General features: G+C 42.8%; 1 protein-coding gene across 3 annotated transcripts in view; it reads left to right on the top strand.

Annotated features, from left to right (window-relative positions):
• Window positions 1-18,182, top strand: part of SLC4A4 (solute carrier family 4 (sodium bicarbonate cotransporter), member 4) — a 364,017-nt gene that overhangs the window by 39,134 nt on the left and 306,701 nt on the right. The window contains exons 1-2 of one of the 3 annotated variants that reach the window (XM_010839088.1): window positions 8,359-8,399; window positions 13,232-13,305. In XM_010839088.1, the coding sequence (XP_010837390.1) occupies window positions 13,233-13,305 (73 nt within the window). In that variant the 5' untranslated portion in view covers window positions 8,359-8,399; window position 13,232. Of the gene's footprint in view, window positions 1-8,358; window positions 8,400-12,718; window positions 12,894-13,231; window positions 13,306-18,182 lie in introns of those variants that run through there. The other 2 variants (XM_010839086.1, XM_010839087.1) reach the window with 2 other exon arrangements.

Below are 18,182 nucleotides of genomic sequence, written 5' to 3'. Positions count from 1 at the left end.
CTTTTGATACAGTAGACCCTTTTGGCTATTTGCTGGTAGCCCTGAAGGGTCATACCATGTAGTCATTTGTGCTCTGTAGAGATGCTCATGGTGAGCCCTGTGCTACTGGTGAACCCAGACTGAGCCTGGCAGATGGCACACCCCCGGAACTGCAGGTCATCCTGATATCCCTCTTTTCCTTGAGTTCAGAAACTTGTACAGTTACACTTGACCACATATTATATCAGAAATTATATGTTACCATGTTATTTGTGAGTTTGAACATTTGCAGAATAGGATTGAGAGGAGGAGTTTTATGAGTGAGTGTCTTGGGTCTGCATACTCTGGAGGTATTCTGGTGAGTCTGCTGTTTCTCCAAAGATCTGTTTAATCTTTGTGAGCCTGGATTCCTGGAGAGTTTGAAACAGATCAGTCAAATTAGGTGAAGGGAGGCAGCATGACATATAATGGCTAAGAGCACAGACTTGGAGATCTAGACAACCTGGGTTTGAATCCTGACTTTGACAATTATTAGCTGTGTGACTTTGGTAAGTTACTTAATCTCTCTGTGCCTCAGAGTTCATGATGATAAAAATGATACATACTTCACTAGACTGTTGTAAAAATTAAATGAGCTAATAATATTTGTAGCAGTTACAGCAGTGACTGGCACATAGTAAGCTTAACCTCAGTGTTTATTAAATAAAGATATTTATTTGGGAAGCCTGTCATAGGGTCCTTCAACTTTTGGCCAGTAGGTACACCCAGATAGGGTAAGAGGTGAGTGTAAGTGATAGAATCTGAAGTTATGAGAAGGCATATTGAAGTTAAGTAAGATAAAAAAAGATTCTTGAAGTTGATCGCTGATGGACATCTGTTAGATTAGTTATGAAGGGGTATAGGAGAGTGCTTAAGATAAACTTCCTGCCTGGGTCTTAGCTTACTGTGTGATTTTGAGTAAATTATCAACTTAAAATTACAATTCTACATGGGTATGTTGAAAGTGTTTACCTTATGGGGTTGTTGTGGGGATTGAATCAGACAAGCATTGTAAAGTGATGAGCCCAACACTTGGTATGTAGTAGATGTTTTAAACATGGGACTTTTGAAAAATTAATTGATAATCAGAGTCCCTATCCTCCGTCCCACATTGTTATAGGTATTGAAATCTTATAACTAGAACCTTCAGCCCCATCCTGTTATTAAGCCAGCTGGGCACAATTTTACAGCATCACGAATGAAATACTCCATGTGTGACGCTTAACACAGTGCCTGGCATGTAACAAGAACTCAGTAGAATGCCAGGAGCCTCATCCTTGCCACCTGTTGTGGTGGCTCAAGATGAAAGATGTGAATGAGGTGACTGCCACTCAGGTAGAGGTGGGAAGGGAAGGCTGTTTTCTTCAGGGTCAGCTCTTGGTGTCAGAGGTGGGAGGTCACGGGCTGTACCTGCTCAGCTGCCCTCCAGCTGACTCCCAGCACTGTGTCCCGGAACAGACGCCTACTCTGGAGTTCCTGTCCACCTGCCAACCTGGATCTAACCTGAGGTCACTGTAAAAGCCGGAGTGAATGTCTGCCAAATCACAGACTCAGAGGAGAAGTACGAAATTAACTCTGGTTATCTGGGCTGTCCCTGTGCTAATTACTATAGATAATTAACATTGACTATGTATAATTTTAAAGTTAGGCTGCAATTTCCAGAGCTCAAAGTTTATGTTGACATTTCAAATCCTAATTTCCTTTTGCAGGTATTTGCTATCCAGCGTCTTTATTGGTTTACCTAAACACATTACAGAGTTTTATTTGTTCAGTTGCAGGTTGAGGAACAAAATTGAGCCTTCTCTTTATTTTCTTGGGCTCCAAAATCAGTGCAGACGGTGACTGTAGCCATGAAATTAAAAGACGCTTGCTCCTTGGAAGAAAACCTATGATAAACCTAGACAGCATGTTATAAAGCAGAGACATTACTTTGCTGACAAAGGTCCATCTAGTCAAAGCTATGATTATTCCAGTAGTCATGTATGGATGTGAGAGTTAGACCATAAAGAAAGCTGAGTGTTGAAGAATTGATGCTTTTGAACTGTGGTGTTGGAGAAGACTCTTGAGAGTCCCTTGGACTGCAAGCAAATCCAGCCTGTCTCCTAAAGGAGATCAGCCCTGAATATTCATTGGAAGGACTGATGCTGAAGCTGAAGCTCCAATACTTCAGCTACCTGATGCTGAAGCTGAAACTCCAGTACTTCAGCTACCTGATGCTGAAGCTGAAACTCCAATACTTTGGCCACCTGATGCAAAGAACTTGACTCATTGGAAAAGACCCTGATGTTGGGAAAGATTGAAGGCAGGAGGAGAAGGGGATAACAGAGGATGAAATGGTTGGACGGCATCACCGAGAAGATGGATATGAGTTTAAGCAAGTTTCAGGAGTTGGTGATGGGCAGGGAAGCCTGGCGTGCTGCAGTCCATGAGGTCGCAAATAATTGAACACAACTGAGTGACTGAACTGAACTAAACTGATGGCTTCTCATGCTTCTTCTGGATTTTTAAAGCAGTTTAAGCTGTGATTTAAGTTTGTTCATTTGTATAGTTATTAAGCAGATATTTGCTTTGAACCTATTGTGTGACAGATCTAGATACTGCTTAACTTTAATAAATTAAAAAAAATTATTTATTTTTAAACTTTTTTTCAAAAGTAGACAAAGGGAAATTCTCTTGATTTTAATTTTACATATTTCTGTGCAATTATAATTATAGTCTATAGAAAGGGTTAAGTTCTCAAGTTAGGTAATAAGGAGAAAGTTAAATAATTAGGATTATTTAAAAAAAAATCTCATAATTCACCCACAGACATAACATCATTCAGGGGATATAGCGTAGCCTTTTCCTCACTCTTTGGAGCAAATCGCTGTTTTGACAAGTGATTAAAAGTTAGCTTGTAAATGGGGTTCATGTTTGGAAACTACACTCAAGGTCTTTGCATTTAGAGATATGTTAGTTCCAAACATGTGTGTGCTGTCAGTGTACTCCTTCCTCACTTGTTTTTTTTTTTTCTCCCAAAGTACATATTTTATTTTCATAGAGTAGTGCAAGTGGAACATGAGTAATGTTGTAATCCAATTTAAATGGCATCATGTGCTGGCCAGCTGTCCTGGCCATGGGTGATAGCAGATGTGGTTGGCCTTTATAAGGCAAAGTCGTAGATATAGCATCCCGGGTTAGTTGACTGATTGATCCATTCATTCATTCTTCAACATTTAAAGAGGAAATGGCAACCCACTCCAGTACTCTTGCCTGGAAAATTTCCATGGACTAAGGAGCCTAGGCTATGGTTTTTCCAGTGGTCATGTATGGATGTGAGAGTTGGACTGTGAAGAAGGCTGAGTGCCCAAGGATTGATGCTTTTGAACTGTGGTGTTGAAGAAGACGCTTGAGAGTCCCTTGGACTGCTAGGAGATCCAGCCAGTCCATCCTAAAGTAGACCAGTCCTGTGTGTTCATTGGAAGGAATGATGCTGAGGCTGAAACTCCAATACTTTGGCCACCTCATGCGAAGAGTTGTCTCATTGGAAAAGACCCTGATGCTGGGAGGGATTGGGGGCAAGAGGAGAAGGAGATGACAGAGGATGAGATGGCTGGATGGCATCACTGACTCGATGGACATGAGTCTGAGTGAACTCTGGGAGTTGATGATGGACAGGGAGGCCTGGCGTGCTGCGATTCATGGGGTCACAAAGAGTCGGACACGACTGAGCGACTGAACGGAACTGAATTGAAGGAGCCTAGTAGGCTACTGTCCATGGGGGTTGCAAAGACTTGGACACAAGTGAACAACTTCACTTTCACTATACTATGTGTAGTGACTGTGCTTGAATCTGGAATTAGAAAGACTTCAGAAGGATGGTATTTGCTCTCAAAGAGCTTATACGGTGGTGCAGAAGTCTGCCATGATGTGTCCGAGGACAGTTGTGTGAGGTTCAGTGATGGTGATGTTCTCTGTTGTACATGCTCCATGAGAAGCAGACACATTTAACGAACCAGTGAAGAATGGGGAAAGGAGTGTGGCTTTTTTGGGGGAAGGGTGTGTCTAAGAATGTAGAGAGTGTTCTAGAGAGTAGGGTCTACAAGAATGGGTTAACCAGGGCAATGTGTTATTTAGAGGAAACAGCATGTCCACAAAGGCATGGTAGCCTAATCCGGGAGTGGGATGGTATGGAGAGTGGCAGGAACTCTGTGTAGAAAGCTCATGATAAGTCTTCAGTTCCATGTTGAGCAGTTTGAACTTCATCTTCAATGTAATGAATGATCTTTAAAAGGAGAATGATACCAGACTGTGTTCTCTAGATGGATGGACAAGTGGGGAGTGAGTTCAGAGCCAGGAAGACCAGTTAGAAACCATCGGTGGGAGGGCAGGTAGCAATCTAGTCATGATACACTCACTTCTAAGCCTGAAGTTGGTGTGTTGCAGGGTGGGTTTCCAGCTGTCGAAGCCCTTTTGATGGGGCTGTCTTCCCTATCGAATGGAAGAGTTGCTTCCCTTCTTCCCTTTACTCTGCCTTCTTTACATGACGCTGGTTCAGTCTGGCTCTTGGCTGGAGACCTGGCAGTGAATTCGGGGGACAGGACGGACGTGCTCAGAGCTATCCTCCTGACTCCTGAAGAGAAGTCCCAGTCTTTCCATTCTTGCCACCCCCCTCTCTTAGGATCTTTCTGTTTTCACTCCAGAGCCTTTGAGGAAGGACAGTTGCAAGTTATGAGTTGAGAAAGGAGCCTCCGTTTCCTGTCCCTAACAGTCAAAACTCCAGGAAAACTTTCACTGGGCAAAGTGCTGAATTTTTGACATAGGAACTCTGGTCAGAAGCTGTAACATATGGTAGTCAGGAAAACAAGTAGATCTACTCATTAAAGTAAATTAAATGATGTAAGGGTAATTCAGGCTTCCCTGGTGGCTCAGATGGTAAAGAATCTGCCTGCAACGCAGGAGACCCAGGTTCAATCCCTGGGTTGGGAAGATCCCCTGGAGGAGGGCAGGGGATCCACTCCAGTATTCTTGCCTGGAGAATCCTATAGGCAGAGGAGCCTAGTGGGTTACAGTCCATGAGGTCTCAAAGATGTCAGACACGACTAACACTTCACTTCACTTTTCAAGGGTAATGCAGGCGGGTGTCCCACGGGGTCAGACGAGCTGTTCCCTTTTCAGCACAAAATACCCTCTCCAGCACATTCTGCTTTCATCTGTCACCAGTCCTGAGCTTCCACGCCCTTCCTCAACCCAGAGTCCCTGTCTCCATCCTGCTACTAGTTCTTTAAAAAGAATTTTATGTATTTATTTTGCTGCACCGAGTCTTAATTGCGACGTGCAGGATCTTTGATCTTTATTGCTGCATGTGGGGTCTTTAGTTGTGGCATGTGGCATCTAGTTCCCTGACCAGGCACCGAACACAGGGCGCCCCCCACCCCATGCATTGGGAGAGTGGAGTGTTAGCCCCTGGACCACCAGGGAAGTCCCACACCACCAGTTCTTTTCTTGTCCTTTATTGCTGAGCCTGCTGCAGCAATGAAGTTCCTTTCAGAACTCAGTCAGCCATCTGAAGACAGTGTCCCCAACATGAAGAAGATGGGAGAGAGGAGTTTGATACCCAGCCTCGAGGGGCAGTTCATTGCTGGTCTTCCCAGTTGATACTCCCAGGCATTTGCCCGTGGGGACAGAATTACAGCCTTCGGGATTGTAGGCCTGTTAGTTACTATACTTTCTGGGTCCTTGAAGCCTTAGATTTAGATTCAACTAAAATTAATTAAATTTATTTACTCTGGGAACATACTTAATCCCCTGAATCACTTATCAAGTGTTTAGGGTCATTTTTAAGGACAACTGAAGTGAGCGGTTAGCTAACTCTCCCAAGGTTACAGTTACTAAAGTGCATGTCTGGGATTTGCACCATTTTACTTGATTCTGCATATGTGTGGATGGACCAGCTTCTGTAACTAACCATCACGTGAAATAAAGTTTAAAAAAGCAGATTTGCAGATGAGCTTTTTTAATTGAAACTTTTATTGAAATAAATATAGATTCACATGTATTTTTAGAACTAATACAAAGAGATCACTTCTATATGGCTAGTATTACCTCACTGTTAACTTTTTGCAAAACTTTAGTATAATATCACAACCAGGATTTTGGTATAATATCACAACCATGATTTTCTGATCGCATATAATGCAGTTATTCAGATTTCCTGTTTGTACTCATTTCTTTGTATATGTGTGTATGTTTTCTGTTCTGTATAGTTTTATTACCTGTGTAGATTCATGTATTCATCACCACAAGTGAGATGCTCAACAGGACCAAGTCAGCAAGGAGTTGGATTTGAAATTTCCAAATCTGTTTTCTGTCACCTTTTTATAACAACGAACACCACCTCTGCCATCTCTGTACTCTTGTCACACTAACCTGCCCTTCGTATCTAAATTTTGGTCATTTCAAAAATACTGCAGTTCATAAACCAGAATTATGTGTGGTGTGATCCTGTTCGGGATTCAGTTTTCATCTTTTATCCAGTCTGCAGTCTGGTTTTGTGAGGGGCTGTCATCCCTTTCTCCCTGGACCGGGGCCTGTGTATTGATGCATTTACAGCCTGATGAGGCATCCCGGACTTGATGGACATGAGTTTGAACAAGCTCCGGGAGATGGTGATGGACAGGGAAGCCTGGCGTGCTGCAGTCCATGGGGCCGCAAAGAATCAGACACAACTGAGCGACTGAACTGAACTGAGGGCCCTCGTGAACTCTGCTGAGGGGACCTGTTTGGCTTTGTTGCCTCCTGATTGCCGGGGCTCGGCTCTGCTATTAGTCATCTTTTGGGTTTGCCACACTGAAGTTTCTTTTCCCCAGTAGGTATTTCCAGAGCTCCAGCAGTCTCCACGGTTAAGCCAGCGCCCACGTCCTTCTCTTTCCTCCCTGTGGAAGCCAAAGGCCTTCTCAGCACTGGTGGGGACTGGTGAAGTTAGGAAGGAAACTGTTGCAACTTTTCCTCCGCTCCTGCCCTCCACTTCCCTGTAGTGAACACATGTGGCCGATAGATGGCAGTATTCTTTGCAGCGCTGGGATTGCTGGCCCCTGTTGCCTGTGCTTTTGGAGAACTAACTGATGCTGTTCTTTACGTGTGTGTTGAAAACGTGGAAAGCAGATTTTCCAAAACGACAAAGACACCAATAAAACACTGTGTGGTTTCCAAAGTTTGAAAACATTACACTGGCAAATGATTGGTGATGCTAATGATTCCCCTCTTCTTGGAGATGATTTGAATAGGAAATAGAATTCGGAGAGATGTGTGTGTCTGTGTGTGTGTGTGTGTGTGAGTGTATACTTGTAAATGTCAGTACTGGTGGCTCCTGAAAAAGACCTGTGAAAATACCAATTTTTTTTTGCCTCTCACGTGATCTAACCAGCTGAGAAGCAGGGGCAACCTGCATTGAGCTCTGAGACTTGAGACGAACTCCTTGTACCCCTCAAGGAAAGGCCCTTACACACAGTGTAAATATAAATTTACAGCAGCAACAAGTAATAACAATGATAATACAACTCTTCACTTCCTGGTACTTGTCCACTCCCCTCCGTGCGTCACTTTGGTGTGTGCGGGCATGTGTGTAAACATTTGCTGTGCATGGGAAAGCTGTTGTAAAGTGAGAGATTACGGGGTTCCCTGGCTCTTGTAAACAGATCAGGCTAGTGAGGATAAAGTGAGATGAGTTTAAATATGAGGTTAAGTAGTAAATTTTAAGCGGTATACATGGAAAGAACCAGTGGTGTTGAGCTCAGATACAGACGTATGAACAACTGGAGCTACTCTGCTCCTGAGGGTGCTGTGCATGGTCTGGTGCCTTCTTGAAAGCAATCAGGAAGCACCAGTATTCATTCGATCCCCGTGCAGCTAAGTGGAGAGCAGGGTGTGGAGGAGAAGGGCTGGCAGTGGGAGTGGGCATACCAAGGTGGAAGGGCTGTTTTCTGCTTCCCTGGGTCTGAGCGGTGCCGCTGCTGTGACCCTGCAGCTGAGAACATAGCCGCATTCTGGGGGGTGACAAGGGAACATGTGGCTCCACCTTAAGCAGCAGCCTTTTTGCTGCTAGTGCATCCTTTGGCAAAAGCCCTTGCTTCGGAGGAGAAATGCTCTGCATAAAGTTATAACCCTGAAACCAGATGCTGTTACTATAGAGACGAGTGAAATGCTACCGTGGGAGGCAGAACCCGGGAGGGGTGAGAGAAGGGAGGTGGGAGGGCAAGTGAGGCGAATCTAAAGGCTAGCAGACCTTCAACCTTTAGCAGCACTGTGACGGGGCATGCTCGCATTCTGAAACTTGCGTGCTGGCGGCCCTGCCACTTGCTGACTGGCTGAGTGGCAGCTGCATGCGCTGTGTGGACTAGCTGGTGAGCACGTTGGCAGTTGGCGAGGGCTCTAGGGCTGGGAACTCAGAGGGGTGGAATGTAGATGGGTGCCCAGGGCCCAATGGCCGACAGTTTTGCACAAATGTTTCTCGTGCCAGGCTTAAGTCACCCTTACAAGCCTGTGCAGTGATTAGGACCGGCTGTTGAGGGCCAGTCTGTTTGGCAGCTGATTTGACATGGGTTACAGTTAAATCACTTGCAGCTCCCAGCATAACAGAGGATGGGAGAAGCCCCACATTGGGTATGTGGATTGCTGGGGGAAGGGGTCTGACTTCTGCTGTCAGACGTCCTGCTGAAGGAAGGCAGTGTTGGCCCCGCGTGGATTTTATACTGACTGGTATGACCCTTCTCCCCGTGATGCTGGTGAGAAGCTTCCAAATCTATTCTGAACTTTGCCTCATGCTGACGACAAGAGCAGCCTAGGGAACTGTTTAGAAGCATGCTCCCTCCCTTCTTTGTTTTCAGCAAGTGCAGTTGGTGTGAAAGGAACATTTTAGCGTAGATTTTGGGGGCCTGATTAGGAACTAGAGGAGTTCATTTCTTCCTACTGATAGAGGGAAAAACTGGTTGGGTCAGACGGGGCATTTTAAAAGATATCTCTGTCTTACTAATAATAGCAAGCAACTGCTGAGAGGATTTGGTCTCGGGTGGGGTGTGCACAAAGCCCAACAATGGACACTTGTGGTATAAAGATGGAAGAAAGCTATAAAATCCCTGAATTCTGTGTCAAAGCCGAGATGTGCCAGGCTGCACTTGCTCTTGACAAGGAAAGGGCTGCTCTGGGCATGCAGGTTCTATATTTTCAGTTTGCATTTTCCTTTGCACTTTTTACAGGAAGGAGGGTGCTTACAGATGCTCCGCACTGTCCACCAGAAAGAACTAGGTTTCTAGTTACTTGCTATGTATAGTCTTGGAGGGAATGTGAAATATGTATCAAAGAGCCAATGAATGCCCCTACCATTATGCTCCCTCTAACCCGGAGCCTGTGCACAGTGCTTCAGTCAGGCTGGCTGGTTTTCTCCGCCTAGGAAGTGATTTTGGCATTAAAGCTTGTCTAGTCTCCTTTAGTTGTTACTGTTGACTTCCTTCACTTCTGCTTTGATTGTTTGTTGTGTGCGATTTGGGGAAGAGCTTAGGTGCAAAAGCTAACCTTTTCATTTAGGAAATGTGTGAAAAGTTAGTAAATGGCTTTGGGACCAGCTTGGTTAGTGGTAGGGGTGCAGAAATGACTATAGGAAGTTGTGTTGGATTCTGTAGGTTATAGGACCAGAAAGCGTGCACTTTGAAAAGAAATGTGGGCTACACTACTCTTTGTTTCCTGAAGGGGAGATAGTAAGTACTAGGAGTGTAGATGCAATAGTACAGGATCCAGTATTTTGTTGTTTCCAGGGTCTTTTAAGGAGATTTCTCCATTAACCTGTCATCTTCATCTAGGTCTACAAATGCTGTATTACTGGTGGGTTCTTGCTCTTTGGATCAGCCCTCAGATTGCTAGGGGACGTCTTCAAGAAGGCAGATGCGATTACACTAGAGCCTCTGTCTCTTGTCTTGCTCATCACTGTATCTCCAGTGACCAGAAGAGCCCCTAGTAGGTACTCAGCAAATATTCACTAATGAATGAATGGAGGATGTCAGGGAAGAGAAAAGGGGATGATTGAATGCTGTCTGTGTGTGTCTAGCACTGTGTATGGTATGTTTCAAGTGCTTTGGTCATCATCACCAATGGCCTCCCTATTGCCAAACCCCTTTTTATTCTGGTTCTTTCTGAGCCTCTCAGTAGCAACACTCTCTTTTCTCAGCTTCCTTGACATCATTGTTTCCTGGTTTTCTTCTTACCTCATTGACTGCTTTTGTTCCTCTGCTCTGCTTGTAAATGTTGGCATGCCCGGCATGCCTGGCACTTGGTCTTATGTCAGCTTCTCTATTTCTGCATTTTCTTCCTGGATGATATCATCTAGTAATAACTTCAGACACCAGCTTTATTCATTGATTCCCAATTTTTATCCCCAGCCCTCGGCTCCTGAGCTCCAGACTGACCTCTAGTTGTGTGCCTGACAGTTCCTTTTTCATATATAATAAGCATCTCAACCATAACCTTTCCAGAAAAGAACTCTTGATTCCTTCCTTGAAATATGTTTTTCCTGTAGTCTTCCCTGGGCTCCTGAGATAGTTTCTTAGTCTCTTTTAGTGAGGAAACATCCTGACTAAAAGAAACTGGAGACTTAAGAGATGCAGTTTCCAACCTTGGGTTGGGAAGATCCCCTAGAGGAGGAAATGGCAACCCACTCTAGTATTCTTGCCTGGAAAATTCCATGGACAGAGGAGCCTGGTGAGCTACAGTCCATGGGGTCGCAATGAGTTGGACACAACTGAAGTGACTTCACACGCATGCATGAATTTTTCACTTAACAGCCAGAGCGGTCTTTTAAAAGACAAAGCAGGTCAAGTCCCTTTCCATCTGAAAACTCTTCAGGGGCTGCCATAACATCTAACATTCTAATTGCTTACCGTGGCCTGTGTGGCCCTGATTCCTTCCACATTGTTACTTCCCAGTGACCTTCCATCCCTCTGCCCAGTCCTTCTGGCCTTACCCTGTTCCTGAAACATGCTAAACTTCTTCCCCCTTTAGGGCCTTTGCATTGCTCTTCCCTTTGCTTGGAATATTCTGCCCCCAGATTGTTAAATGCCTGGTTCCTTCCTATCATTTTTGCCTCTGCTCAGATGTCACCTTCTCAGAAGCCACATCTGAATCACCTTATGCTAAGTAGCCCACTACCTTATTATTTTTTTTTCCTGCATCGCACTTACTGATATCTAAGATTATCTTGTTCATCTATTTATTATTAGTTTCAGAGGCATTTTGCCTGCCTTATTCAGACATGTGTTCCTCTCCCTCCAAGAGTACCAGTTCCAAGAGTGGCAGGAATGTAGCAGACATTAAATAAATATTTGCTGAATTGGTGAGTATGTTGGATAATTTAATTTTCGTGGAAAACAGAGGCTCAGAGAGGCTGGTAACTGATTTGACCTCTCAAGTCTTCACAGCATTTTCTTTTTTACTGTGATCCTATTTGCTGACCCATTTCCTGTTTGCATTTAGTTTTATATTTTTAGAGTATAGAAAAGGAAAAAGATGAACTGTGTGTAAGAGCCATATCCCAGAAGAAAAGATTCTTCAGCTTTCCAAAGTAATGAGTTTCTTTATGGCATTGTCCGCCAACCAAGGTTAGGCAAAAAAGAAAAAAGGAAAGAAGACAGGAAAGAAACATAACTTTATTAAACATGTCATAGGTGCTAGGACAAAACTGAGTGCTTTCATGTGTGTTACCTGATTTTAATTTCAAAGCAATCCCACATAATTGATATTATTACCTCCAATTTCCTAGATGGAAAAACTGAGGCTTAAAAATTTGGATACTTTGCTCCAGGTGATACAGGTACGAATAGGCTTTTTAAACTGGTGTCTCCCTGACACCAGATTTCTGACTTTTTAAGCTCAGATGGTTGCTTTGTGAGATGGAAATGCTCCTGAAATAGAAAGGAAGAAAAAGTGAATTCAGTGCATCTCATATAGATGATAACAAATATGGGAAGCACAAGAATAAGTTATAAAGACAATATGGAAAACAGACCCACAGGATTCAGTGCCCGAGCACATAACTGGATGAATAGAATACAGAGTGAACATTTGGTTCTCTGGCGGGGCTCATGTATGGTATGACATAGAGCAGCTGTCCCCAGAGAAAGTTCTTTGTTTCTAGACCGGTACGACAGTAGCAGCATTTGAGCAATTCGAGAGTTCTTTCTGCTTTCACTATAAATAGAGTTCATGGAATTCTGTATGTCAAAGTTGATGCAATGAAAAGGAGTCACCGAATATGGAAATCAACCTTACCTCGTTCTATAAACCAGAGACACATTTGGCATTGGGAGGCTGTACAAACGCTGTCATTACTTGGATGGATCCTGAGGTCTTATTTAGCCTAGGAAATTGCAGAGTAGATCCTATTATGTAAGGAGACAGGAGGGTAGCATAATATGGTTACAAAATGCAGCACTTCATGCCCTTCAGGGAAGAGTTAACAGGACAGATATACATAGACAGAGACGTGCGATAAGAATGTGGAAAATGAATGAATGGGTGGCATATATATGTGACTGTTGCTGAAGCCGGGGTTGCTGGATAATCCTCAGATGTCAGATTTCCGTAAGGCCAACATGTGACTCAAAGCTTGCCACTCAACAGAGAATACTGGGCTGTGCTGGTATTAAGAGGCTGGCTGGAAGCTAGGCTCCCACTGTGCAGTAGCCTAACTCCCTGTCGCTTTCTGTGTGTGGGTGGGTGTGCATGTGTGCGTGTGTGTGTGTGAGGGTATACATTTTTATGCAGTGGGTGTTTAAAGAGCTAAGCACTGAAGCTGGATTTCCACAAACGACCATCACGAGCACTCCAGGCACACCAAACTTCCTCTCTTGGTATTTTTTTTTTTCTTTTCGTCTTTTTTTTGGGGGCAGATCCCAAAGGGGAGAACCCCCAACATCCAGCCTCCAGGATTGAAATGATTTTCTCTTACCTGTCCCTGCGGGGGCCCTGTCAAGGTTAGAACGGAAGCTATGTGGGACCGGCATATTCTGAAGCACCCGATGAGAGGAGCTGAAGGAGCGAAGGAGCAGCAGACACCAAAGGAAGAGGGACTCTGCCCTGTTAACATGAGCAGCAGCTTGCAGGTTCACCTGCCCAGAAGCTGGGCTACGTCCAGTGGCTCCCTCAAGGAGAAGTCTGAGCATTCTTTTTTTCTTTTTTATTACTATAGGATGGAGGATGAAGCTGTCCTGGACAGAGGGGCTTCCTTCCTTAAGCATGTGTGTGATGAAGAAGAAGTAGAAGGTGAGTTTGATGGGCCTGGGGAAGTCTGTATTTGTATACATAAGTCTTTATAGATAATAGCACCCATACATGGCATATGTCTTATAATTTTGAAGTTAAAAACCCAAGCTGATCTCGAGTTTCATTTCATCTCCACATTTTGCTTCAGCACAGAAAGTAATTCTAAGAACTTCACTGGACTGTCAGAATCTGAATCAGTGTGGTCCTGCGTAGGTAACAACAAGAAAAAAAGATCTGACTTTGAAGCAGGTTCCTATGTTAGCTGTGCTTCTCTGTCAAAAATAAATATTTTGCCAGATTATATTAACCACTCTCCAATGACTAATTCAAGGAGGCTGCTAGATTTATATAGATATATTTGGCAGTATCTTCTAATATCTTCCTTGTAGCCTGCAGGATAGAGAAGCAGATGTTACAGAGAGAGAATGATACCATTGCTGCAAGAAGCATGGGTCTAAGCTGAGGATATAAAGAGTGGTACTTACAGATGCAACTCTGTTAGGAAAAGATGGACAAGTATTTATTTATTTATTTATTTTTACTTAGAACCCCCGAGAAACTCTTTTGCTAATGTTCCCCAGTGCCAGTTAAAAACCAAAGAAGAGTTAAATTTTAGCTGGTACCATGGTCCTTTCAGTATGCTTTCTCTTCTCTTGTCTCTTGACTTATCAGTAATATGGGTATCATCCTACTTATTTGATAGTGAGAAGGCAGGGTTTAATTAATAGTTGTTAAAAAAAACATGTGAAGGCATCACAGATATACAGGGTATTACTAACATTTATAATGACAGTTTTAAAAATAAGCAAGGTTTTAGGCAGTATTCATAAAGTTAAGTAAAACTTACTGGTTAACCACATCATAAATTCTACCCTTTAAAATCACCTGAGAATGAATTCATATGTATTTTGAAAACTCCCTAGTCTGATTAATGCCTACCAAAGACTGGGACCAGGGAGGTGGTGGGGTTGGATAAAGAAGGTGGGTGCCGTGTGTTTTGGAGTGATTCTTCAACCAGACTCAGTACCAGATTCCAGGCAAGTGATGCTCTTGTGCCACCTGGGGTAGTTTGAATAATGTGGCCATTATGTCTCCTTGGTGAGTTTCTTCTGACTGTGTAGTATTGGAAGGTGGGTGCCCCTCACCCCCACCTTCGCACTTCCCGCATGTACACTCTTGAGACTGACTAATTAGAAATTGAAGCCTATGTTTCTTAGGAAAAAGGAAACCACAATATTTTTGTTCTTATTGTTTCATGGGTTCCTTGCACTTTTACAGCATGACTGTGGGAAAATGCCAAGCTAGTGAAAGCAAAATAGTAACACTTTTGTCTTAAGATTCTTGTAACCCTTGATGCTAAGTTTCCATTGTGGTGATTCTGTCACTGTCCCCGTCAGTGTCAAAGAGGAGATAAGAATCTTAAAGTTATAGCAGATAACTCTAAGAAACACTGTAGGACTGAGCCAATATCTGATCATTTCAGAACAATTAAAGTAGAAAAATCAGTGAGAGCTTGGGGATGAGATGGACTCTGTGTGTATGTTCCTTGAGAATAACCCTCTAGCTAAGTTCTCAGGAGATGTTAATCACTTCTTGAGTTTGTAATATCTGTAGGATTGACAGTGCTTTACTGGAGCAGGATATTATACATGGGTTTCTTAACACGTTGACTAAGAAGTTTATTTCCTGCAGTTTCCCCCTTGATTTTTCAAGCAGAAAATTAAGACAACAATGTAATGAGTAGCACACAAATCTGTAGATAGATTTCTTTAAGGAGAAGCCAAAAAGACAAAGGTGATCAAAATATCTGTAAAATTGATTGGCTTTGTGGTGATTCACCTTGCTGTGTGGCTTTTGTGTATTTTCCTATTCTGGTGAAACTTCTATTTTAATGATAATCTTTCGTGTTGAGTGGAGTGTGGGTTGGTTACATTTCTTTCAAAGCCTGTTTAGCTAGTTGCTGTTGCTGAATGCTGAGACTATGTAGGATGGCTGCTTATGGCCATGATTTGGTGGAGGCATACAACAGTATGGGGTCCTTACAGTACAGGTCATGAAATATAATCAGGAACTACTCTTTCTAATTCAGTGCCTTCCCAGTTGACCTTCCCATTTTCTCACCTGGCTTCATCTGGTGAGGGTGGTAGCCCTTAAATTTTATAGTAAGTCTAGGTGACAGTGTAAAGAAGTTGAAATGGAGATGGGTTTGAATGGCTTACCATGATTCCAGTGGTTGAGAATGAAGATACAATTGATTTGACTGTGAATACCTCTGATCAGGATTTTGATGGGAATATTTTTCTCAAGGACATGAGTCTATCTCATATTTTTAATTGCATGGAGAAGAGTATTCTTAAAGGAAAGAAGACTTATTTTTGTTGTGAAGTAGCTGCGTTTCTGGTACATTTATGTACAAAGTAAGTGCTCTAGTTTAAGGATCAGAAATTCAAAGGGCAGGGAGCTGGAACACCTAACATTTCTGTTATCAAACATGTTTCCTTTTACCCAAACAGTATTTCTCTTGCTTCTGGAATACGTATGGTTGAGGTATATTGCAGCACACTTGGCAAAAGTGAACTTAAAACTGTTTTTTAAGGTAATTTGCACTAATAAGATGCACTCCCATTAAACGAGTATTAGGGTGACCTCCAGTAACTCTGGTTATTTTGATATGATTATGCTTTAAAAATTTTTCTAAGGTCACTCAATTTGGGATGATTGGATTCATCTCAGCTTGAAGGCAAAAAGAGTCAAATGCTGCCTCATAGTTCTTTCTAACGCTGTAATTCTGAGAAAGGGAGACAGACTGAGACTTTCAACCACACCCTCAATTCACCTGGTTCAACTTTACTCTCTGTGGGTGGCATGACACTCAATCTGCATTCTAAAAACTCAATAGAAAACCATCGGCTGAAACTCACTAAGAACAGAGTGAATCAGAAGAGGGGGCATCTTCTGTTTAAATAGTGAATTTATCTATGTGGGATATGTTTAAAGATCTAAAGCTCTTTTTCATGTAGTTTGCCTGATAAACCAGGCTTCCCCGGTGATGCCAGTGGTAAAGAACCCTCTTGCCAGTGCAGGAGACAAAGGAGATGCGGGTTTCATCCTTGGGTCAGGAAAATTCCCTGGAGGAGGGCATGGCAACTCACTCCAGTATTCTTGCCTGGAGAACCCCATGGACAGAGGAGCCTGGCAGGCTACAGTCCATAGTATATGGAATCGCATACGACTGAAGCGACTTAGCATGCAGGCCTCTTGTACATTTATAATAATGGTTTAAAAAGATACTCTTGAGAGAGTCACATATGACTGAAGCGACTTAGCATGCAGGCCTCTTATACATTTATAATAATGGTTTAAAAAGATACTCTTGAGAAAGGAAACCCAGTGTCAATTTTAATCTTTAAAATAAAGAGAAGCTTGTATGTTTGCTCTTTCAGTGGTGATCTTACAGTGTGTTTGGTGAAGCTAACATTTTTGGCATAGAGTGGTTACTGTGGGTAAACTCATTTAAAATTTGTAACATTTCAGATGCAGCGTTTGTTTTTATACCTAAAGGCTCCAGCTCTAGCCCAGGCATTTCTGTAGAATTGCTCTGTTAGATGACAAATTGACGTTACCAGTTGTTGTTCAGTCGCTAAGTCAGGTCCAGCTCTTTGTGACCCCGTGGACTGCAGCACTCCAGGCTTCCCTGTCCTTCACTGTCTTCCTGAGTCTGCTCAAACTCATGTCCATTGAGTCAGTGATGCCATCCAACCCATCTCATCCTCTTTTGCCACTTTCTCCTTCTGCCCTCAATCTTTCTCAGCATCAGAGTCTTTTCCGGTGAGTCAGCTCTGTATCAGGTGGCCAAAGTATTGGAGCTTCAGCTTCAGTCCTTCCAGTGAATATTCAGTGTTGATTTCCTTTAGGATTGACTGGTTTGATCTCCTTGCTTTTCAAGGGGACCCAGAAATGTCCACTCTGAGGAACAAGACTGATTTTTCATTTCAAACACACTTAGGGGAAATTGGCAAAATTTGTTGGGTGAACCAAGGTTGAGAGAGGAAGATCCCAGGTAGCTTTTTCTAAAGAGGAGGAAATTCTATGGATATTTTATCCTTTAAAAAGTCAGCCAGGGTTTTGGATCTGTATGATATAAACAGATTACTTAATATTCTCGTATTTCGCAATAGGGGGAAAAGAGCAAACTCCACCTTATCCTTTGAGATAAGGCCTTGGCTCTGCAAGGCTAGGTAACTCCCCGGCAAGCCTTGGCAACTCTAACTTCATGACGAGGGGCCCTTTTCTTAACATCAATCCTAAGCAGCAACTCAGGAAACATAAAGTACAGAAATACAATATTGGCTGAAACGGATCTGCATTTCTGAAGTTTGATCAGTGCTCTCAACTCCATTATGATATATTGTGGTGGTTTTCCTCTTCCATTCAAAAGCAAGTCTAAGAGGAAATGCGCTCCCATCTGTCCAAATGGAAGACTAATTCTACAAATTCCCAGGTCTACTGTTGGACATTAAGAGAGAGAGTGTTGTTGAAAATTCATGGAATTTACAGGAAGGTTATTTTTAGGGAAATAAAAGTAAAAAAGTAGGACAGGGTCAGGAACAAAGTAGACATTCACTAAATATTTGTTGAAAGAGTGAAGAAATGAATGTGTAAATAAACCAAATGAAGCATACATAGAATGAATTTATATAGCCCTCTAAAACCTTTGTTTAAATTTTCAGTTAGAAATCTGTTTCTCTTCTCTTAGTCAAATGAGATGATATTTTTCTCTAATGATCCTAGTTGATTTTGCAAAGATCATTAATATATGTACATCATTTATACTGATAAGAAAAAGAAGCCCCATAAACACATCCACTGTATTCTTT

This window comes from Bison bison, unplaced genomic scaffold (assembly GCF_000754665.1).
Source record: "Bison bison bison isolate TAMUID 2011002044 unplaced genomic scaffold, Bison_UMD1.0 scf7180017864110, whole genome shotgun sequence".
Taxonomy (NCBI): domain Eukaryota; kingdom Metazoa; phylum Chordata; class Mammalia; order Artiodactyla; family Bovidae; genus Bison; species Bison bison.
This window is presented reverse-complemented; position numbering and strand designations above follow the sequence as displayed.